This window comes from Schistocerca nitens, chromosome 3 (genome assembly GCF_023898315.1).
Source record: "Schistocerca nitens isolate TAMUIC-IGC-003100 chromosome 3, iqSchNite1.1, whole genome shotgun sequence".
NCBI classification, from domain to species: Eukaryota; Metazoa; Arthropoda; class Insecta; order Orthoptera; family Acrididae; genus Schistocerca; species Schistocerca nitens.
This window is the reverse complement of record NC_064616.1, coordinates 54,556,761-54,582,339: the sequence shown is the minus strand read 5'-3', so window position 1 is coordinate 54,582,339 and position 25,579 is coordinate 54,556,761. Positions and strand designations below refer to the sequence as shown.

Genomic DNA, 25,579 nt, shown 5'->3' with positions numbered 1-25,579 from the left:
TGGGTGGTTTTTGCTGCTAATTATGGAATGCCCCACGTACAAATGATGTGCTAGAGGCACCTTTGGCACGCCTCTCAGCTTGGTGTCCCATGCGGCTGCTTGGACCTTAAACCAGATGTGGATGTGTGTTATTAACTCAATTACCTGAAGAAAATAAACTTAGTTGGCTGCTATCATTACTTTCAAGTATTTGAATTTGTTGCTTCATTTGCTCCATTAACATTATTTTGATCCATTAAATTTTTTTGAATGAGATATACGTGGGTATATTGGCAAGTCTGATACATTTCTATGAAAGAAGGAAAATTTAGTTGATCTATGCCAATATTTTTAGCATGATTCTAGTAATAATTATGTTAAAGCTTAAGACAGATACTATATGCAACTGTTGATTGCTATCTGAACTGGTAGGGTGATGGGGACTGAAGTGCACTCATTGAGTTGCGTGCTGATGTTGATCGTGGTCAATCAGGTGATAGTATACAGTAGCTAGTCAGAATCACTGAATCTGATGATTACTTTTGGCAGAAGATACCAATTGATTACTTTTCCTTTTAATATGGAGATCTGGAAAAAGACCATATGTGCTGACAAACTGATCTATAATGTAGTCTGTCATAGGTTAACTTGCAGTATTAAAATCTGGTTGTGTGTTGCTGAAGAGAATGAATCTCAGCGGAAAAATATTATTGCCACAATAAATTGGCATGTAGCATAGCCCCAGATACACGTTCGTCATTGCAATAAGCTACTTGTATATCTTATTCCATCAAAAATTTTGTCAGTGTTGGTAAATTCTAATCTTATAGAACAGAATACAAGCTACCTTTATTTATGAACAAGCATTCTGATTGGGTACTGGGTACTGGGTACTGGGTCATGCTAAGTGGTTCAGAGGTTCACACATGACCCTCATGAGCTTTGATTAAATTTTTTATGAACAATCACACATGTTCCCATTGAACATTGGTAAAGTTTCATCTACATCTACATCTACATCTATACTCCGCGAGCCACCTTACGGTGTGTGGCGGAGGGTACTTATTGTACCACTATCTGATCCCCCCTTCCCTGTTCCATTCACGAATTGTGCGTGGGAAGAACGACTGCTTGTAAGTCTCCGTATTTGCTCTAATTTCTCGGATCTTTTCGTTGTGATCATTACGCGAGATATATGTGGGCGGTAGTAATATGTTGCCCATCTCTTCCCGGAATGTGCTCTCTCGTAATTTCGATAATAAACCTCTCCGTATTGCGTAACGCCTTTCCTGAAGTGTCCGCCACTGGAGCTTGTTCAGCATCTCCGTAACGCTCTCGCGCTGACTAAATGTCCCCATGACGAATCGCGCTGCTTTTCGCTGGATCATGTCTATCTCTTCTATTAATCCAACCTGGTAAGGGTCCCATACTGATGAGCAATACTCAAGAATCGGACGACCAAGCGTTTTGTAAGCTACTTCTTTCGTCGATGAGTCACATTTTCTTAGAATTCTTCCTATGAATCTCAACCTGGCGCCTGCTTTTCCCACTATTTGTTTTATGTGATCATTCCACTTCAGATCGCTCCGGATAGTAACTCCTAAGTATTTTACGGTCGTTACCGCTTCCAATGATTTACCACCTATGGCATAATCGTACTGGAATGGATTTCTGCCCCTATGTATGCGCATTATATTACATTTATCTACGTTTAGGGAAAGCTGCCAGCTGTCGCACCATTCATTAATCCTCTGCAGGTCTTCCTGGAGTACGTACGAGTCTTCTGATGTTGCTACTTTCTTGTAGACAACCGTGTCATCTGCAAATAGCCTCACGGAGCTACCGATGTTGTCAACTAAGTCATTTATGTATATTGTAAACAATAAAGGTCCTATCACGCTTCCTTGCAGTACTCCCGAAATTACCTCTACATCTGCAGATTTTGAACCGTTAAGAATGACATGTTGTGTTCTTTCTTCTAGGAAATCCTGAATCCAATCACAAACCTGGTCCGATATTCCGTAAGCTCGTATTTTTTTCACTAAACGTAAGTGCGGAACCGTATCAAATGCCTTCCTGAAGTCCAGGAATACGGCATCAATCTGCTCGCCAGTGTCTACGGCACTGTGAATTTCTTGGACAAATAGGGCGAGCTGAGTTTCACATGATCTCTGTTTGCGGAATCCATGTTGGTTATGATGAAGGAGATTTGTATTATCTAAGAACGTCATAATACGAGAACATAAAACATGTTCCATTATTCTACAACAGATTGACGTAAGCGAAATAGGCCTATAATTATTTGCATCTGATTTATGACCCTTCTTGAAAATGGGAACGACCTGCGCTTTCTTCCAGTCGCTAGGTACTTTACGTTCTTCCAGAGATCTACGATAAATTGCTGATAGAAAGGGGGCAAGTTCTTTAGCATAATCACTGTAGAATCTTACGGGTATCTCGTCTGGTCCGGATGCTTTTCCGCTACTAAGTGATAGCAGTTGTTTTTCAATTCCGATATCGTTTATTTCAATATTTTCCATTTTGGCGTCCGTGCGACGGCTGAAGTCAGGGACCGTGTTACGATTTTCCGCAGTGAAACAGTTTCGGAACACTGAATTCAGTATTTCTGCCTTTCTTCGGTCGTCCTCTGTTTCGGTGCCATCGTGGTCAACGAGTGACTGAATAGGGGATTTAGATCCGCTTACCGATTTTACATATGACCAAAACTTTTTAGGGTTCTTGTTTAGATTGTTTGCCAATGTTTTATGTTCGAATTCGTTGAATGCTTCTCTCATTGCTCTCTTTACGCTCTTTTTCGCTTCGTTCAGCTTTTCCTTATCAGCTATGATTCGACTACTCTTAAACCTATGATGAAGCTTTCTTTGTTTCCGTAGTACCTTTCGTACATGATTGTTATACCACGGTGGATCTTTCCCCTCGCTTTGGACCTTAGTCGGTACGAACTTATCTAAGGCGTACTGGACGATGTTCCTGAATTTTTTCCATTTTTGTTCCACATCCTCTTCCTCAGAAATGAACGTTTGATGGTGGTCACTCAGATATTCTGCGATTTGTGCCCTATCACTCTTGTTAAGCAAATATATTTTCCTTGCTTTCTTGGCATTTCTTATTACACTTGTAGTCATTGATGCAACCACTGACTTATGATCACTGATACCTTCTTCTACATTCACGGAGTCGAAAAGTTCCGGTCTATTTGTTGCTATGAGGTCTAAAACGTTAGCTTCACGAGTTGGTTCTCTAACTATCTGCTCGAAGTAATTCTCGGACAAGGCAGTCAGGATAATGTCACAAGAGTCTCTGTCCCTGGCTCCAGTTCATGATCATTAATCAATACTTCTAGAGATGTAGTCATTTGTTTGACCCCATAGTGCTGCTGTCAACAGTGCACATGAGTTTTCAGCAATTTGAGACATAATAACTCTGACAATTTTTTCTTAAGAACAAGTGGTAGGGCAGAATGGAAGTGCACTGAAAATGGGCCCATATTCTGCTAGTACTCAAATCTGACATCTTTTATTATGTTCTACAGTTATTTAGTGCTTTCTGGGACAGGCAATATTAAAAGGAGTGAGGAGGAAGTGAGATAAAGTCCAAATAACTCAAAATTTCAAAAGAGGGCTTTCTTTTTTCACAACTTGTCATGACATATTTCAGTATGTTTTTATTCTATAACGACAAAATCAAACTGGTTATAAACTCCACAATTTAACTGTGTGTTATGGAAGTAAGTGTTGCATAACAACTGCAGTACACAGTGTGTAAATAGACTGCAGGTGAAGTTCACAGCAGTCTTCCCAACTTCTTTTTGGAATGGATTCATGTTGTAGAGAATTATTAGTATGTGTTTTCTATTGTGTAATGCTGCTGAAGGGCTTGTTTAATTCTGGTCTAAAGTGTAGCGTACATTGTGTTAGCATAGTTAAGTTAGTGTGGAATATCAGTGTACACATCGAAAATTGTACACTGATGAGCCAAAACATTATGACCATTTGCTTAATAACACGTTTGTCCATCTTTGGAATAAAATACATCTCTGATTCTGCATATCAGGGATCTGACAGATTGTTGGTAGGTTTGTGGAGGAATGTGGCATTAGATGTCTATGCACAGGTCATGCAATCCACAATTATACTGCTGAAAGAGCACATCACTATCGGGGAAGACATCAAATGTGAAGGGATGAATATGGTTCAAGGCTGTCAGCATGTTTTCGGTTACTGCCATAGGTCCCATGCAAGCACAGGAGAATGTCTCCCATAGCATAATGCTGCTTCCACCAGCCCACATCCATGGCACACTGCATATTTCGACCCACCTTTCACCTCTGTGGCGGCACTTGTGGCGATGACCAGCAACCTAGTGTAGCAAAAATGTGATTTTATACAAAGAGCCGACACATTTCCGTCAATCAACAGTCGAATCTCGATGGTCCTGTGCCCACTGTAATCTTTGGGTCAACATGTGAACATGTTGGGGTCATCTGCTGCAGAGCTCCATGTTGAAAAATGTACAATTAACAGTGTGCTCAGAAACACTTTCTTGTGCACTAGCAATGTGCTGTTGTGGCAGAAATGCCACAGATCACCATCTATCCTACTTTAAGAACAGACAAGCCTCCAAACCACACGGTTTGTGAAGGCTCATGGACATCAAACCATTTGCGCCTGGTGGTAGTAATCCTTCTACCTCTTTCTGTAGATGCTCACAAGAGTAGGAATGAAAATTCGACCAGCTTTGCTGTTTTAGAGATACTGGTTCACAGGCTATTCTCTTTGAGACAGTCACTTATCTCAATGGGTTACCCCATTTGCAGCACATATCTTTACTAGGGTGATCCCCCATCTGTGTCTGCTCCACTTACATTCTTTTATTACCGTTTCACGAGCCCACAACGCCACCAGGTGGCATCAGACATCACGATGGACAGTGGTCAGTGTTTTAGCTGATCAGAGTATAAATGTGTTGATTTGGTCCATATTGGTTTAACCACTGCTGGTTCCTTTTAAAGTGAGAAAACCCATAACCCCATCACTGCAGGGGCCACAACCGATAGCTGTGCAACAGCAGCCACAGGTGAGTTTCTTTACCACAGGTTCCCAGACCTGACGAGGTGTTTTTTTACACTGAACCCAAAACTGATGATACATTTCTATAAGTGTCAGAAGTTAGAAAGGTCTCTCTAAGCATATGCTTACATCAGGCTGTTTGATTTTTTTATTTTTATTTTTTACAGGTTTCATTAATTTGCTGTAGAATACAGCCAGGGCAGATGATGTCACTGATGGGATTGTTTGGGAAGACATTTTGATTAGACAGAATCCAAAAAAATTACACTTTTCAAATAGGATTACCTCAGATTATTAGAGCCACAAGAAAGAGAAATTATTCTTTTTATTGGTTTCCTTATTCCATTTCATTTTTTATAAAACGAAATCTGGAGAGCTGAGTGCTGTAGAGATGTCAAAAAGGGAAAAAACGGAAAGAAGAAAAAAAAAAAGGACTGCTTACATGCAGTTTTTCTGACTTGAGTTCATTTCATAGTCACCAGGACTTTTGATAGTATCTTCCACTGAGGATACTAAACAACTGCAGAACATAGTAAGAGATGTCATATTTGAGTACCAGCAGAATATGGGCCCATTTTCAATGCACCACCATCTTTACAGACTTTTTTTAGGTTCTTGTTTGCCCACATTACAAAACCAAATATAGTCATTTAGGTGGTGTAGAACATGGTCTTTCTAATGAAAAGGCTTTAAAAAAGTTTACAGAAGACTTTTTTTGTAAAAGTGGGCCAAAAAGCCATTTTTGGTGTTTTGAAAAATTGACAATTTTTCCCTCAATTTGTAAACTATTGGAAAGCAGTAGGAGAATGAAATTTTAAACATTGTATTGGTAAGTTATTATGTGCAAAGTTTCAGGTGTACCCCGCAATTACTTCCAAATATATAAAAAGCTAAACTTCTCATTTCTTTGGAGGAGCTATTTTTTCAGCAGACTTTGCTTCAAATTATCCACATGCAAATTGCTAGGTAAATCTTTTTTTTATTATTTCATTTAAGAGAGCGCAAAATGTTGTACAAGATGGCCTAATTTATTTCCTTTCAAGAAAATATTGCTGGGGATATTATTTGTGTCAAAGTTCTGAAAACTCGTGTGCACTGTTGATAGCTGTACTGTGTGGTCAAACAAATGACTATATCTCTGCAAGTATTACATTGATGAAAGTAAACTGTACCAATTTTCATTGGGAACATGTGTGAATGTACATACAAAATTTCAGGAAAATCCATGATGGTCATTCAGGAACTTTTTCTGAACTTTCTTTTGACATGGAATGGCCTTGCCGACAACTGATTTTTGATTCATTGTGTTAAGTTCCCATTGTCATTATGCAATTTATTACCGATGTTGGCATACAGCGCAACAGCTGCGGACACTGTAACTGCACTGTTACTGTGACATAGCATTGCGTCCATAGATGTAATCAAACAGGAAACCATTGGAAAAAGTAATTGATGACTGCAAAATAAATGTGCCTGTAAATATTCCTGGAAAATGTAGGTAGTGAGCTGGCCTATAAATCTACTCTTGCATTCCCTTGTACAAAGAGCTACCCATGCACAGAGGGTAATAGTGCTGCCCTACAAACAAATATAAAGAACATTAGATTGTAAAAGCTTTTATGTGTGCAGGGTATAAGAAGAACTGCATTATACTGTAAAATTCTTAAATTATTACAGCAGTTTCCATTGGAAAATAGACAGAGGTCTGAGGTCTGCTTATTGCTAGCAGGTTTGTTTCTCAGGTCTCTCTTTGACACGTCACATTACAGTATCTGAAAAGAGGTACAGTGACTGTGTGAGGTTTCTATGCAAGCATGCAGGAACGCATGCAACAATTTCAAATGGACCCAGTGCCTGTTTATCTTTCTGTTTCTGATTCTACATTAATGAATGTAATTACAACTTTACACTGATAATGTAGTACTGACCGTTTTAGTGTCACTCGTGTTTCAGATAATTGTGGGAACCTGTTTCCATGTATCACTCTTAAGTTCTGGAGAATACTTCAGCAAATAAACATCTCCATAGCTGACTAGCAGCAAAGGATTTTACACATTGATTACCACATAGTGCAACAGCATTCATAGACAGATTCTAGAATAGTGCCTGGAGACAGTAGTATGCAAGTTATGAACAGTCACTGGGTAGTAGGGTGGTATTCAGGGTTCTGGTACTGATATGTAGACAGTAATTTATGCAGTACGTATTGCATTTACTAATCTTAATAGATCTGATTCATAATTTAGAAGTTATAAATACTTGTAAGAAATGGTTCTCCTTTTCTTAAAAGTGAGGGTTTAAGTGATTGTTACTTACAATGACCAGAGGAGAAAATGATTAAAATTATTTTATTTACTGAATATCATCTTCATGAGGTCTTGACATTTTTATTTCCTTCCCCATTAACAAAAACTGTACCAAAAAGCTCTTTAAATACAATTCGCTAACATACAGGTTTGCTGAACAATGAATAATCAAGGATTAAATTACAATATGACTCTTAGGACAGATTGCCCCTCATATCATGTAGGAGAGGTTGAACAGCAATCAGGTATATTTATTAGTAAACTGTTAGATTTCAACTGTCATACAAAGCTAGATTTAATGGCAGATGTGTCAAGAAAAAGAGCCGATGTTCATTATAGATTGTAATGTATGATGAAATGTTATTGTCTGACATTGGCAAATTGGGAGGGAAATATTGTAAGTGGGAGTTGGTACCTCTTAGTTCAAGGCGCTGATGACCTCGATGTTGAGCGCCCATAAACCCCAACACACACACACACACACCTCTTAGTTCAACCAGTTTGTCAGCTTTTGGATCACATTCAAAGCACATAAAAAATTCAGTTCCAGCTCTCTAAAGATTTTTTTTTTATTTTCTATGGATAATATGTGTTGATTTCTTGTTCTTTGCATTTGCACCAAATGATATCAGTCCCTCAAAGCATAATACAAATGAGTATAAGCTATTTCTTTGTGTCAGCAATTGCTGAATTCACTGGTAGCTGCTCAGAAACATTTCATATGTTATGAAACACTGCTTACATTCTGACTTCATGGAACTATGTTTTGCTTTGTTGGCAGCAAGGAGTAGCCCATACTGTTGCTTGTAGCTAGTAAATTAACCCATTTAACCCAAAGTAGACTTCATCTTAAACTGTAATATTTTATTTGTTCATCTTGTGAAGGCTACTGCTGCCAGCAGCTTTTTTCCTCCAGATATCATGGCACTGTGAGAGATGGTACAGCGATGAAACACAGGATTCATAATTGGAGAACCATGGTTTCAATCTTGGTGCGACCACACAGACATAGACTTTGTTTTCGATATATCACTACACTCGGTGAACAAAATGATAGTTCCTTATGAAAAGCCACAGCAGATTCCTTCTCCTACCTTTGTCAAAGAGAGCAAGTACTTGTCAAGTATCCTCAGTGTCAAGCAGATGTTTAGCTTGAGATGGTGATGGTAAGGACTGTGAGTTATATTTATTTTATTTGAAGTTTACATAAGGCTATCATTATTACTTAACAGTATCACAAGTGACAGATTCAAAAGACTGCAATTCCAATTTTTCTATTGATCTGCAGGTGCACATATAATTGCACCATCTGACATGATGGATGGCCGTGTTGGTGCTATTAAGGAGTATCTTATCAAAGCTGGATTTGGTAATCGGGTTGCTGTTCTATCGTATTCTGCCAAATTTGCATCAGGGTTTTATGGACCATTCCGCTCTGTTACAAAATCAGCTCCTGTGTTCAGTGACAGAAAATGCTACCAGTTGCCACCTGGCAGTCAAGGATTAGCAGCAAGGGCCTGTGTATGTAACACATTTGTTGCAGTTTTATATCAGTTTGATACATCCTTTGAAAACAACCTTACACATAATGAAGAGTAGTAAATTTACTATGTTTTTTATTGTATTCACTGTTCTGTTTGTTACTGAATGTCTTTCACTATTTTTGTGCCTGAAGTCACGTGATGTAGAAGAAGGATGTGACATGTTAATGGTCAAACCAGGGCTACCATATTTGGACATCGTCAAGAAGACAAAAGAGAACCATCCGGAATACCCATTGTTTGTTTTCCAGGTGAGGAAAGTCAGTTTCACCTATTGTAGAAATTTGTTGGAAGTTTTCTAATTTGTTTTTTTTTATGCAGGGAATTAATATTACTATTTATTCAACTTAATTCGTGTTGTCACAAGGTCACTTAAATTATTGAAATTTTCTAGTGGTTTACAGTCAGGTTAACATGTATATTTTTGTAGCTTTTTGTTTCTAAAATATTTCTATTGGTAAAAGTCTTAATGCTAATCACACAGTTAAAATAGAGGACAATAGAGCAATCTGTTTTCCGCTGAGGTTGTAACATTATCATCATAAAAATAGGTTTCATTATTCGTAACAATGTCTTTCATGTGGCACCACATGCGACTTTCAAATCTTAGGATCATAACCAAGCTTTATTAATTATTAGTAACATAGCCCCTCCTAACCTGCGCTGTGAACACGCTCTGGTTAGAGAATTTCAAAAAATCATGGCCAACCCTCAATTACAAGTCCATGAAGATACTCACGACATCCAAGGAAACCGACTCCGGTCTAGGCATCCTCCACTAAAGACCGCACAGGCTCTGCACCAAACCAACTTTAAAATAAATGACTGATGGAAAGAGGAATGGGAGAGCAGAACAGCAGTAAACTGCCACAGTATACCATGCATCTTTAGTAAACCAAAAGGATTTGATTGCCCTCGCAAAGTTTGGTCAACTCTTAATTGCATCAGAACCAACTGTGGGAGATGTGCCGGCTCCTTACACAGATGGGGTAAACTTCCTTCGGCCGCTTGCGACTGTGACGCTGAGAGACAGACGGTCAAACACATCGTGCAGGAATGCCCACTAAGGGCATATGAGGGTGACCCACAGGATTTTCTAATGGCGACCCAAGAGGCAATTGACTATTTATTATCTAAGCTGGATGTCTGCTTGTGATTGCTCTTCTGTGAGTGTAAATTTACAATTGGCGGTGTCCTTATATACAAACTGTTATTTATTGCTCTGTTTAATTATTAGACACAATGTATCACCTACTCATTTAGTGGTGAGAAACTCATGAAGAACAAAGCTTTCGCACTTCAAAAAACTGCAGCAAAATGTGAACTGCTGCCATGGACAGGCCCAATAAATTCAACTGTCTTTTGCTATGATAAACAGCATTCTTCCTTCACCTGTTCCCATACTGCAGAAATACTGTTCATACTCCTGTAGCTGTCTGCAAGTGACTCCTTATGATTATGTGATACTTCACGCTATTAACAATTATGTGAAATCTGCCATCAGGTTAGTTTCAAAAGAAGTTAAAATAGTGGGTAAATTTTTGAATACCTCATTTAAAATATTGATGTATGCTAAATGGGTCACAGACAATATGTTGCTGGAAAAATATATTGCAGCATTTGTAATCCTATACAGATTATTGTTATTCTGTTAGGATTGAGCCCAGTAGTTCCTTTCCTGCTTGGGGGTGGGTGGTACTGACAGATTCTGCTGGAAGGCACTTGTGCTATGCACTAGGTGCTAATTTTCATAATGCTTTTTAAAATGTTTGGTGGATCTTGTTTCACAACATCTATGTCATGAAAAAAATTCCCATTTGAGACTTATTTTTTCTTCTAACAAACAGGGAAAACATGCTGGGAGCCATATATGGTGATTAGAACGGGTCTAAAACAGTTGTGATTTTAGTTTTGGCCAAAAACAGCTAGAGACAAATGCTGACTAAGCAGAAGTATTGTTGTAAAGTAGCAGTCAATCCTTAATGTACCACAATGCAGGCCATTTGTTTCTGCAGTGTCCCATAAAACCATTTTAACATTTGAAAGGTGTAAATCTGTGTAATTGTGGTATCTTGGGGGAGAAATCATGGTGGACTATTCCTTTTATGTGAGAAAAAGAATATAGTTTCCACATTGATTCTTACCAGTTTTGCATGGAAAAAAATGAATACTATTTATTCCCCACAAACCTAATGACCGGCAAATAATGCCAGAATTCATGCACAGTGCATTTGCAGGTATATCACATGAGCACGGAGCAGCTCATCGATCCCGCATCAGTTACCGTTGGACACAGTATGAAGTAGTCTTCCTCAGGTGTGATTTGTTCCTCAATCTCTGGGTCACACGTATTAGATTAGGTCTCATTGCTTATAAAAAATTTTGATAAAATTGGGTGTTAGGATGCAGTTTTGTCATTTCTACAGCAGTAAAACTAGGCAAGTACTTGTACCTTACAGATACTTCCGCAGGAATTTGTTTGCCAGTAATTAAAAACAGTGTATTGTGGAGATCTGTAGCAGAAGTCTCTCCCACTTCTGCTCTTCTGATCCTCTGCTTGCAGGATGATAATTATCTTTACTTCCGGGTTCCCTTTTGTATGTTTCTTGATCCTAGTTTCCTTTCCTCTATTGAAATATGTTCTCTCAGATTTCTTCTTTATAGGTATCAGGAGAATATGCAATGCTGTATCATGCTGCAAAGGCTGGTGCATTGGATTTGAAACAAGCATTAGAAGAGGTATTACTTGCAATGAGAAGAGCAGGTATGTTGCTTTGGATATACAACATTTTAACGTTATTTTTATGAATTGTGAGTAAAAAAATCACAACACTACTGAGGCTAACTCTCAAAATAGTGGTGGCGGTGGTGGTTGTTGTTGTTGTTGTTGTTGAGGAATTCTGTATGTTCAATAATAATTTACAATTACAGACTCTCTTTATTCACAGTTGATTTTATTTTCAAATATGCCATGGACATATTTTATTCTTAATTTGTTCAAATGGTTGAGTTTCACCTAATAGGATGCTGTCTGACATGTGCTACAAAACCAACCTGCCCCATCCCTCCCATCCACTAACATGAGCAGTTCCAAGTAACCTTCCTCGTAATGTGTAGTAATATTAGTGAAGCTCATACAAAATATTATTATTGTTAATAATGTTATTGTTATTATTTTAACAAGAAATTAAGTAGTTGTGCTTAAGCCAATATTATACTTAGAATCTGTACCAGAAGGTAGCTAGTTTAAAAATATAAACTCTTTCACAAAGGTGAGGTGGATGTTGAAAAGTTCTGACTTCTTGCCTTTCTGCTATTATGTCAGACTGAGAATGATATGTGAGACATTTTCCTGTCTTTTGTTTTTTAAATTCAGGTGTAATGTTTCATATCAAAAGGGAGATTCATGTGAGAAAACTGTAAAATAACTAAGACAGAGTTACAGGCCAGTATTTTCCTTTAGGAGATATATTGTCAGTACTGCTGATAGGTAGACATAAATGCAGATATACTGCCCTAGCTTTTTGAGCTAACGGTTCCTTCATTGGGGAGGAGAGAGGGATAGGTTGGGAATGTGAAAAAGTAAGGGCAGGTAACTCATTGAGAGGGCCCACATGTCAAGGACAAGGCGACACAATGATATGGGGGGGGGGGGGGGGGGTTGCAGAAAGGTGGGGGAGATCAAATATAATACACTAGTAAGCAGTGTGTCTACTTCAGTCCATAGATGATGATTAAAAATAGATGAAAAGATAGAAAAATGTATAGTGCAGTTGAGAGAGAGAGGGAGAGAGAGAAGTCGTCATCTTCAAGAAATAGGAGATACTTTGAGCATATGGCTACCCAGTTATGATCTAAAAATATGAAAGTGGCAAACCTTAAATGGTTAATAAAATGTTTAATATTGTGTTACTGTCCTGTAAACTGTAAAGGTTGTTAACAATGTTCAGAATGTAGACAACAGTGTACAAACGTGCAAATACCATTGGAACAGCAGCATAAAAATTCTCTCTTTGTAAAAGTCTTGTCAGCCAGGTACAAATTTGGTTTCTAGACACAAGATTTAAAAAGTACTGAAATTTATAGCATGAAGATTCAGTTAAGTGTACTGTGGGACTTCAGTGGCAGGCATCCCCTACTTAGATAAAGCATAGTGTTAAAACCACAAAGAACATTGTAGGATTTAAAACAGTGGCAATCAAAAACTGCAGTATGACCTTTAAAGCAACATAAGTAAGCTTAAGCTTTATTCATAGTTGAGCACTTTATATATGATGTGCTATAATTTTACACAGTGTTAGCCACAGGGGTGACACATCAGCTGATACCCAAATTAAATTAGTGTCAAAAGGCCAACAACAGATGTCAGGATAGCACTTTTTTAACTAGAGACCCACAGTCACCAGTGCAAAAGAGTCATAGTTCTTTAAAATAATGTTCTATTCCTCCCTTGTGTGTGTGTGTGTGTGTGTGTGTGTGTGTGTGTGTGTGTGTGTGTGTGTTTGGTCCCTTAGGAATTCACACACATTTGAATATTTTAAATTTCATAAATAATGGACTACTTGCATTAATTGAGAGTGAAGTCAATTGAAAATAGATTTGATTTAGATTATATTTTGTGGTGTAGAGTGAATTACCTGAGAACAGTTGTTTAGAGTTAGAAGAAGAAATGTAAGCATTCACCAGCAATGGCTGGCTGTTACCAGAAATAGTTCAGTGAGATTTTCAGAGGCAGTAAATGAGTCAGTGTTCATAAAAATTCTCATTTTGTAGGAACAGAATATCTACTGTATAAAACTGAGGAAGACCTTGAGGAAAATAAGCAAATCATCTATAGTTACATTTTGGAAAATGATATTTACATTTTTTAAACTATGTTCAGCATGATAGTGATCAAACAATAGTTTTCCCCACAACAGTGAAATGCCTCAATGCCACTTCTTTGAACTTTATAGAATTTTTATGTGGTATTGTAACCATGATACAACTGCACATTGAAGAAGAACCTTTTTTCAAAGTAGTTTATAATTGAAAACTAGTGCAAGGGATTGTTTTCTCTCATGCAGTGTTGAAAATACTACACAACATTTTAATCAAACAAAAGTGCAGTGTTACTGCAACTAGGAAATTCAGTAATTAGTAGTTTGTTATAATTTTGTCAAAATAAATGAAAATGAACAGCAATATTAGGAAAAAAGATAGCTTGCTACTCACCATACAGATGACCTGTTGAGTTGTAGATGTGCTCAATGAAAATACTATTACCCATGTTACATGCTGGTCTGCGACTCAATGGGTCATCTTTATGGTGAGAAACAGTTTATCCTTTCCCTAATATTGTTGATATTCCAACCTGGAGTTCCTATTGTTTGTTTTTAAATGACAAGTGAAATTATTGGGACATCTTTGATTAGAGAGAGAGAGAGAGAGAGAGAGAGAGAGAGAGAGTGTGTGTGTGTGTGTGTGTGTGTGTGTGTGTGTGTGTGTGTGTGTTTGTTTTTGAAGTTGCTGATGTTAGACTCTTACACTAATGGAATAATGTATGATTCTACCATGTAGTATGTATTTGTAATGATAAAGATACTGAAACAGCTGCAGCCTTCCAAAGTTATCTTGTAATTTTCTTCCTTACCTAGAAGACTAAATCTACAGTGTTCCTAAGTAGGGTAAGCCCGACACTACTGATGAAATAAGATATTATGATCACTCATTAAATAGCATGCTGGTCCAGGTTTGGAATGCAGTACAATAGCGATTCAGCAGGGCATGAATTCAGCAAGTCCCTGGTAGGTTTCTGGAGTTATGTGGCACCAGATGTCTACACACAGGTCACACAATTCCCGTAAATTACAAACTGGTGGTTTTTGGGCACAGAAATGGCACCTCATAGTGACCCAGATGTGTTTGATCAGATTCTGATCTGACAAATGTGGTGACAGACACAAATGTGATTTCTCTGTAGGGCTCCTCAGACAACCTTAGCATAATCCAGTCTTGCGACTTTTACAGTTATCCTGCTGGAAAATCCCATCGCCATTGGGGAAGACATCAAGCAAGGCATTATGCAATAATGTTCGTGTAGTCCACAGCTATCACCGTGCCTTTGAATACTACCACAAGTATCATGGAAGTCCAGGTGAATGTCCCCCATAGTGTAATACTGTCCCCACTGCCCAGCATCAGTGGTGCAGTGCAAGCATCGAGCAGGCATTCATCTGGATGGCCATGTGTCTGGACACGACCATTGACCTAGTGTAACAAGAAATGCGAGTCATCAAACCAGGTGATACATTGCCATTGATCTGTGGTCCAATCTGAATGATCTGGTGCCCGCTGCAGTTGTAACTGACGATGTCTTTAGGCCAATATGGTAGTCTGCTGCAGAGCCCCATATTCAACAATATGAAGTAAATGGTGTGCACTGAAACACTTGTGCTTGCACAAGCATTTTCCTGTGTCAACAGATCTGTCACAGATTGCTGCCTATCCTGCTTCACAGAGTGGCCAAGTGTCCTACCTCCTCATTCTGTAATGAGATGTGGATGTCAAACACCTTGTTGGCTACTTGTGGTTTCATCATCCTTCAACAACTTTCTATAGATACATGTGAACGGCTAACCAGTTTTGCAGTTTCCGAGGTGCTTGTTTTCAGGTGCCGGGCAATAACAATTGGTCTTTTGTCAAAGTCACTTATTTTAGTGGATTTTCCATTTTGTGCATCATTTTGTCACTAGAATGATTCCCCATTTGCATCTACTCCACTTGTATATTTCCTTTACTGGATCATGTGTCCACAATGACACCTGGTAGCATTCAATCTCAAGGTGGGCAGTGGTCATAATGCTTTGGCTGATCAATGTATTTGTCATTTCCTTATATTATCACAATTACGATTACTAGATTTTCTCCCAGTGACAAAATTAAATTTTTAGCAGTATGTTGATATGGTGTTAAGTATTCATATTATAAAAAAAATGTTCCATAAAAAAACTGAAACCTTATAGTGTTATTTAGCCTACTATTCACTATTAAGTTACAGTTTCTTTGGATGGACTATGGGATTCCCTTAGGATATACCCATGGTAAGTACCAGTATGTCTCCTGGAATAAGGGATGTTAGTTCTGGACTGGGATAGTACTTGCGTAGAACTGTGGTGTTTCACAGATCTCTGTAGTAGGCCTATATATTGTTCCTGATATGAACACAAGAAAATCAAAATTCCTTGTTTCCAATAACGAGACTGTCATTATTATGTTGTTGTTTTGTTGTTCCTGTTATTACTTCTGTTAAACTAATATTTTTTTAAAATTGTTTTAGGTGCTGATTGTATTATCACATACTTCACACCATTAATATTGGACTGGCTGGCTCCCAAGTCCAAATACTAAAAAAGTATATGAAAATAGTCGGATTAGACAAGAATGTTTTTGGTATGGTACTTGGTATTTTTGTCATTATGATAATCAGTTTTTATATTGTGTTGGATTATTAAAGAATTTTAAAAGTTGTTACCAAAGCATTTGATTAATTATGTTGTAAACTATTGTCACTAGATGATTTCCATTACTGTAATGATTATAAAGAATCTGCCTCAATAGCAAATAGAAACCGGATGTTGACCTAGGTTTCGGTGTGGATAACCACGCCTTCTTCGGAATGCACTAAAACTACAAACTGCCTAAAGAGGCATGGTCCAACATTAATACAGAACACTCAAAAGGGCAAAAGACTCGCATAAAATTTAAAATAAATGGTAAATGTGTACCATGCCGAAATCTAGGTCAACATCCAGTTTCTATTTGCAATCGAGGCAAATTCTTTATAATCATTAAATCATGCACGATTGCTGACATGCTGCAATGTTACAAGTTCTCAGTTTCCATACCTGTCAACCATGGTATGAGGTATGTCCAGAAATTGAGTACTCAGTTGTTTAAAACTCAAAATGGCAATAAGTTAAAGAGTAATTTATAATTTACAGATGTACTTCAAACATTACTTTTGGAGTTACGTCATTTTTGTTCTCAGTGCACTTTTTGAGCCGAGGGATGACCTTTCTGATGACAGGTTCTTTGACAGTTTGTTTGATGGCCCTGTGGATGTTATTGTCAGTGAAAAGCCTTTTTCCACCCATAAACATATTCAGGGAACTCAAAAGACGACTTTCTGAAGGTGCCAGATCACGGCTGTGATCAGAGTGGTTGATGTCCCAACCGGATGAATCAAAGAGGTACATTTGCGGTACTGGCTCCGCAGGGACTATTGTCAGGCAGGAAGCATACGCCCTTCCTTAACATTTCCCGTATGGCCTGTACTTACCTCTGTATTTTCTTTAGGGCTTCACAGTACCTTGCAGCATTAATTGTTGCCACAAGGAGCAAAAAATCAATAAGAAACATCACAATCTCATGAGTCATGATGAGGAACACTGACTCTAGAGTTCATGATGAACATTCATTCTGCTTGCTGTAGACTACACACACCACGTGCACTTCTGTATGCTTCATCACACTATTCCCATAAATAGTTTTCATTTAGTAAAAAATTTGGAACAGTTGTAATCTTACCCTCACACATATAACCATTAAAATTCTTTGTCTCTTCATTATTTTCAAAAGCTTAGAGAGACTTAAGATATACAAAAGAAAACCTTTTATTTATCCTCATTTTCTATTGTTATTGTTGACTCCAGTTTTTGCGTGTAGGGGTACATTCTTGCGACTGAAATTTTGATTTAACGTGACTAAATAACTGATGAAGATTTGCGTGTATATTTCTTGAATTTTATTTTTTGTCAGATTATTAAATATCACACTGTTTTTACAATTTCCACTTAATATTACAAATTACATTGTTAGTGTTGATCATATAAATACATCTGTTTCCATCAGAGGCATTCCCACTACTCCTTACATTCTGCAGTACTCACAATATTCCAAAGAGTTTACAAATCAAAAGAGCTTACAAAATTTCTTGACAAAAGAAGAATCATAACCAAGTTATATCATTATCGTATAAATGAATCCAGAAATAAATTTAATTATTAGTGTTAGATTGTGCAATTAATAATATGAATTTTAAGTATGCCTGATATTTTGTAATTTCAAATATTTTTAAAAGAAGAGTACATACATAGTACTGCCAAATTAATTTCTTTTTATACGTTTTAGCCTGAAATATAATACATTGCATATAAAATTATATGAAATTCTTTTATTTAAACAATTAAGATAATGTTCACCTATACAAGAATAGATAGTATAAATGGAATTGGTTATTTCTATAAAAATAAAGGTAATGTTAGAAAAGGGTGTCCCATTACACAGTGCATTTCTCTTGGTAAGAAGAAATGGGTTTATGTGCCTCACCTCTTAGCTGGTGGAATTTGGAATACACACATTCAGTTCAACATGACATTACAACAAAAGTTTCCAGTTGACCGAGACAAATATACATGCATTCTATTACCAACACCTTGTCTTTGAGCTCAGTGCTGCCAACTTTATCAGAAAAGAAATCCCTTTGAGCATCAGAGGCTCAGTACTCTTAACTTTCTGGACCTGACTCACTCTCTCTCTCTCTCTCTCTCTCTCTCTCTCTCTCTCTCTCTCTCTCTCTCTCTCTCTCTGTGTGTGTGTGTGTGTGTGTGTGTGTGTGTGTGTGTGTGTGTGTGTGTGTGAGAGAGAGAGAGAGAGAGAGAGAGAGAGAGATTTAATTAGAATGGTCCTACACTTCAGATGTATTGAAAGGCTTCACCATAATGGTAGCTAGCTGGCAGCAGGCTCTTAAAATTTTGTTTGATGGAATGGAACTTCCACTCTGCAGCAGATCTCCCTGTGAAGTTGAAGGTTACAATAAATTTGTGGTAACTCTTGCCTCTCATAAAAGGCGACTGGACATGAGGATTGTCTCACCCAAAAGTGGCTCCCAAAGTTGGCATTATGATTTGGCTAAAATACCACAACACGTCTTTCAGTTTAAAGCATCAATAGTTCTCTTCAGTGTGGAACCACAGTATTTTTCCAAATTTAATAGAAGCGTGGATTGTCTGGGGAGGGATGCCTCATAGCACTGTGTTGCACATCCAGTGCCCGCCTGTGGGCAGCTGAGTGCCTGTGGCAGAGATGTACATGGACTGGCAAACTGACTAAAAGAGCCCCAATCTGCAGGATGCAAATCAATGTGCACATCTTCTGTCCCTGAGCATAAGGCAGAAGGAGTGTCCTATGAACCTGTGCCATACCAGAATAAAATGAAAAATCACAAGTTGAAATTTGCCTCAGTGGCCATCACCTAATTCCAACCTTACCCCACCTGACAGCCAGGAAACAAACATAAATTTTGCACTTACAATGTAGGTTGCATAAAGATGCCTATAAAATATTCCCAGAGTCTGTATTCTCCCCAGTTTCATCCAAATGACCATATGCCAAAACAATGCCAACACTACACTGGAACTTCAGTATCTACTATTGTCACTTAACAGAATTAAACTGACTGACTGCAACCTGTCGTGTTGACTTTGTTGTATTACAAGAGACAGTTTCCAGATCACCATTCTCCCATTAGAAACTACAAGCTCTGTAGATATGTCTGCACACTGGTAGGCTTAGATGTCTAATGTGAAATGTTGTTCTAGACACTAATCAGAATCAGTTGCAGTGTATGTACCAATATATTTATTCTCCATAGACAAATACAAGGATTTGTTTTGGATTGTGTACGTATTTTGCACTTCCTCTCATAACTTTGTTCAAAAAATTGTAAACAAATATATATATAGATTACAAGTACATATAAATACTATTTGTGCAAACAAAAGTATTCTACTCCTCTGAAAGGGATTCATTTATACTATAAAAACATGTATTGATAAGAAACTCGTAACAATATGCAACATCAGTTTCTCACAAGACATTTACCAGAATTAGTTCAAACAGTGGACCAGTTGCTTCCACCTTTTTCAACTATTGGGAGACTTCAATGTACACAACCTGCTCTGGTGCTGCACAAACAAGTCCAGTAGATGATTAACAACAGAGCTCAACTTCTCTCTAAGTACAAGGGAATGGTCCAGTCTGAAATGTCAAAACCTATCCAGAAATTTTTCACACAGAAAGAATACAATGAAAAAATGCACTGTCAAACTTTTAGCTGCTAAGGTGCACTGCAAATATTTAAAGATATAGTATTAAAGCTACTCACTTTTGCCATACAAAGAACTGCTTACAACAGTGGTTTGTACAGCCCTTCCTTCCTAGTGCGGGATTGGCAAATAAGCAGATGCAGCCATGAAATAAGAACATAATGCCGTGTAGTGTGAAGTCCACATTGCATACACACAAACTTGAGGCACTTAAACCAGACCAAACATATCTCAAATCATTAGTGTTTTGAATAACTTGCAGTTCATATTGACAGTTAAACAGTTGCAAGTGTATTTGTTACACAGGTGATTAGCGGAGGAACAAAATAAAGGCAGTGTATGATGTTACATTACAGATGGCTTCCATCAATTGGGACTTTCATTTGTTGACATTAAGTATCTTATAACAATTCCTGTAGCACAGTTCTTATGATAATTTTTGAATAATGTATATTTACTAACTATGAAACAGTTCCTTGTTTACTCCCTGTAATAATCACAAAAATGTCCATTGTCTACTGGGTGATGAAAACAAATGTTTTCCATAGACTATGCACAACTAACAAAATATTAATGCATTGAGGAACTTGACAGTAATTACTAGTTTCATTTATATGGAACTGAACTGGTGTAGAATTGGTTGTGACAATTGTTCTGCATATTTGCTACATACCAGGCATACTTGATCAAATTTGTGACATGTGGTGATGCAGATTGACATTGCAGAAATGGCTGAAGTTGAACAATACTGAACCACTGATAAATCTGAAATGACAAAGAGGTATTGGAAATTATATTGTTTGACAATTTTATTCATTCATCAAAAAAATCTTTCCAAATTGTGGAACACAGAACAAACACAACACAACACAGTAGAAATACAGTATTATTTCAGTAGATACATAAATTTTAGCTTGATCCACAAAAGAGCGTGTGCTACTTGCAGCAGCTGCACTGTCTTGTTTCCAGTCTCTTTTTATCTCAAATGTTCTAAAAATTCTGCTATTGAATAGATGCAATCATCTAATAAGAACATCCTTATGGTTTTACAAAAAAATATGAATGATGATATGATGTGGGAGACTATTATAAATTAATATATCACTGTTTATTCTGGAAGTTTTGTAGGCTGATCTCCTTACTGACTGGAGATGTAGTTTTTCCTTTTGTCTTGTGTCATGCTCATGGATGTTAAAATTTTCATTTGTCTTTTAAATTCTTTCTAACATACTTACGTATTTCAACTATGTACATGCAGGGAAGAGGGAGGACAGACAACTTTTGAAAGAGGAGTTTGTGAGAGTTTGTTTGTAGAGCATGTTGCATTGCTGTTACAGTTCTTTTCTGGGTTAGGAAAATGACTGAACTAGATGGTCTTACCCCAGAATATAATTCTGTACAGTAGGATGCTATGGAATTGAGTAATGTAGGTAATTCGAACAGTGATAAAACTTGCTTTAACAGAGAGTATCTGTAGACTACAACATATTTTATTTACTGCTCCATTTGTTTTGTGTCTATGTGTATGCTATTTGAAGTTATTTTGAAGCCATATGCCTAGAAACTTTGTTTCAATAGAAGATGAAATTTTGTTAAAGTTTGTCTCGCTGGTATTGCATGAATCACCTTTTAAACAGAAATTTAGGATTTTTTTGTATGTCTTTATCAGTAGTTTATTCCCTTCAAACCACCTGTTTAGCTGTGCTGTAGTTTTATTTACAATTGCTTGAAGCTGACTTGATGTGTTTCCTGTAATAAGGATGCTTGTCATCTGCAAAAAAAGTATTTGTTTGTGACTCAATGTTTAGGTCTAAATTGTTTCTATACGAGAGAATGAGGATTGGCCCAAGAATGGATACCAGAGGGACTCCTTTTTTTTAGAATTTATGCATCAGAGAAACATAGCCTAGTATTTTCCTTTAGTTCATGTTTTATTTGTATTTTCTGTTTCCTGTTTGTCCCTGTCAGGTACAATGTGAACCTTTTAGTGCAATTCCTCTAATGCCATATACTTGGAGTTTGTCCAACAGTATGTTGTGCTCCAGTATGTCAAGGGCTTTATTTAAACCTAAAAAAATTTCAGGGGTACTTTTTTGTCCAGTGTTTGCAAGGCATTGTGTATAAAATCATAGGTGGCACTAGTTGTTGATTTATTTTTCCTAAATACATGCTGAGTATTATTGAGAATTTTTTTCTTTTAAATATGTCATTAACCTATTAAACATTACTTTTTCTATGATTTTACTAAAGCCCGATACTAAGGCAACTGGTCCATAGTTTTCTATATTTGATTTGTCTCCTTTCTTATGAACAGGGACCACTTTAGCAATTTTTAAACAGTCTGGAAATGTGCCTGTCAGAAAAGATGACTTGACTATATCTGAAAGAGCCAGAAAAATGCTTTTAATACATTGCCTTATGATGCAGTCAGGAATACTGTCAATTCCTAATGACATTTTCTTAAAAGTTGATGCAGCACAAATAATTTCATCTGGAGTTGTTTGGCAAACATAGGTTGAAGACAAACATATCTGCACTTTGGTTTTCTGTTTCTTTCTAGCATCCTTTTTGTCACTGACTATTAAATTATTTGTGATATCTGCATAGTAACACCTGAAAAGATTTGAAATGTGTTGGGGATCAGTTACACTCTTGTTCTCATGGTTCGGAGTGGTATTTTCCATTTTAGGGGACACTTTATTGACTTCCTTCTCTATATTACTTTCCATACTGCTTGCATTTTATTTTCTGACCCTGCTATGACCTTATCAGGTTTTTACCCCTCTGGCATGTAACACTTTTGCAGATTTGAAGATATTTCTGAATCTAGTTGTTCAAAAGTGGGGGTATGTTATTGTTTTTTCTGTATATGAGTAATTCTCTTTTCCTCGTACTTGAGATTTTGATGCCTGTTATTATCCATCTCTTTGCTTTTGGAGTAGTGTCTCTTATAACGTACATTTTGAGGAAGGATGCAATCAATGAAGATTCTAGAGAATTTGTTGAACTTTTTATTGGTGTCATATTTGTAAATTTATTCCCACCTTTCTCCTGATAGTAGGGAATTGAAGGTTTCAATGTTATATGCGTTGAAATGTCTTGCTGTTACAGTTCTTTTGTAGTTCTGGGTGGACAGCAGGTAGCTTGTGGTGGTGGTGGTGGTGGTGGTGGTGGTGGTGGTGGTTAGACCATGAGCTGTGGACAAGTATCTTTGGAGGGTAACAACTTGAGCTTCATGGTCACTAAGTCTTGTACTTATACGTTTTGCAGTACAGTTTTTATTCACAAATATCTGATCCAGGGTAGTTTTTGTGGCTCTTTGTGGCGTTGTCATAGCCTGTTTTAAGTTGAAAGTATCTGTGAGGTTGAGGAATAGCTCTTTTCTTCTGCTGGTTCCAAGAAAATCTGTCTCCACACAGCACTACTGATTTCTTTTCTAGATGGCTTCTGTTTAGCACATATTTAAGCTTATTTAGGAATGACTCAAATTTCCATTTGGGGAGTGATAAATACATGCTATAACTGATATGCCTCACTGCCTTCGATGAGTGCCAGCTCAAAAGTCCCTTTCTGTTTTGAGATGCTGAAACTCATTAATAGATTTATATTTTAGACCTTGCTTGATGAAAATTACAGTACCTCCATTTTTATAACTGTTTCTACAGAAATAATTTTCTAGTATGTGCCTTGGTATAGACAAAGAAAATTTGGTCAATATTTAGCCAGTGCTCTGTAATGAAGTGGAGTTCTGTACTCAGTAAAATCTCTACATATAAAATTTTGTTTCGTATTGACTGAATATTTTGATGGCAGACAGAAATTCGATTACCAATACTGATTTTTTTTATGTTAACATTACAGATCCCTAAAGGAGTTTTTATTACTTCACTAACCTCATTCTTGCTTGGTAAGGATTTGTATGGGAGCCTGAAGTCGTCTTTTGAGTTGTTGGAGTCTGAATCTTGTTTTTCAGTAAGCTGTGGACCACTTCTGCATAAGAGGGAGATGATTGATGTTTTGGTGAACAGAGAAAATGGGAAGGTGGATCTGTTTTCTTCGATATTGTATGGCTAGTCCCCCATTTCTTGACAATACGTCTGCTTATATTTTCCACCACAAGCTGCCCCTTTAGCCCATTTAAGTGTAGTCCATGTTTAGTGTGAAATCTACATCCTATACCACTGAGATCAACAGCTTCTACGTTTTCATATTGTGTGCACATTTTCAATAGCATTTTCTGAAAAATGCTTTTTTTATCAGGAGGCTGAATTCCACTATTATTTCTGGGTGGAATCTGAATTACATTAACAGCCTTTTTGTTATCTTTCTAAAGATAAAGCTGTTATGATGCCCAGGTGAAGAGTCCAACAAAAACAACGAATTATTTTGTACAACTGGTAAGAAGGTGTTTTGGATCGAACACAGAAAATTATTCTCTCCCATTTTTCCAGATTTTGCGACATCAATTAAGATTTTTGCAACTAAAGGCTATTTTTTAAATATTGGTCCCAATTTGCCTTGAGGTTCCAGAATACAGATACAGTTACCTGTTGACGACCTCTTGAGATACACTTTGTAATTTTGTGTCTTTCTTTTCATATAATTTCCTGAATGTGTTTACCCAGCTTGAAGAAGCCTGTAAATCCATAATGTTCATCTCACATGTAATTCAGAGTGCCCAATCTCATAGATCTCTGTGGGTAACAGTGCACAGGTTCTCACAAGTAGTTCTCAATCTTTCAAATAGTTGTTATTTAACTCTTTTTCAAGTTTCATTTTGGTGCATTTTTTGTACTTCATATAAATCTTTCTTCCAGTTACACAATTCCTGTTCAGATTTTATGAAATTAAACTAGCTTTGCACACTACTTAACTTCAAGCATTTTCTTCCCCCTTCATTTAACCAAAAAACTGACAGCTTTTTCTTTGTCACTGAAAGCTATTATGCAATGTTTTTTCTGGGCTTGGAAGGTAAGTTGTTTTTGTTCTAGATTTTTAATTAGCTCAACAATCATCGTTTGAACAAAATTCACAGAATCAGAGTTATTTCCTGTGTCTTCTAATATTTGTATTTCAACAATTTGTAACAAAATGTCAACAGTATTTGAATGAATGTCCAAGAAATTAACTAATGAATAACACGAGGTGATTTTGATGGCACACCGCATTCTTCATATTCCATCTTTCCCAGATTAAAAAAACTAGATTCCACGTTACTGTGAAACTCTGGAATATGCACACACAGATACTATTAGCAAGCATATATGAAGAAATCACAAAGAAAATTCAGTTTTATCTCCATTGATAACATTTAGCAATACCTCAAAGCCAACTGCTAATTATTATGGATATTAAATGAGTTGCAAATTCGAGCGAATGGCAACTGTAAACAATTGTGTAAGAGAAACTATCTGTGGAAACTGAAATATACTTTACAAATTAAAACAGCATTGTGCCTTGTTATCTGTTAATCAGTGTGCCCTCAACCAAGGATATGTGCCCGCCTTGTTGTGTAT

At 37.1% G+C, this 25,579-nt stretch overlaps 1 protein-coding gene across 1 annotated transcript in view; it reads left to right on the top strand.

Annotated features, from left to right (window-relative positions):
* The window catches only part of LOC126248014 (delta-aminolevulinic acid dehydratase), a 49,504-nt gene extending 33,071 nt beyond the window's left edge, over positions 1–16,433 (top strand). The window contains exons 5-8 of the mRNA XM_049948597.1: positions 8,664–8,896; positions 9,051–9,167; positions 11,581–11,680; positions 16,235–16,433. Of these exons, the coding sequence (XP_049804554.1) occupies positions 8,664–8,896; positions 9,051–9,167; positions 11,581–11,680; positions 16,235–16,305 (521 nt within the window). The 3' untranslated portion in view covers positions 16,306–16,433. The remainder of the gene's footprint in view (positions 1–8,663; positions 8,897–9,050; positions 9,168–11,580; positions 11,681–16,234) is intronic.
* Positions 16,434–25,579: the final 9,146 nt, after the last annotated feature.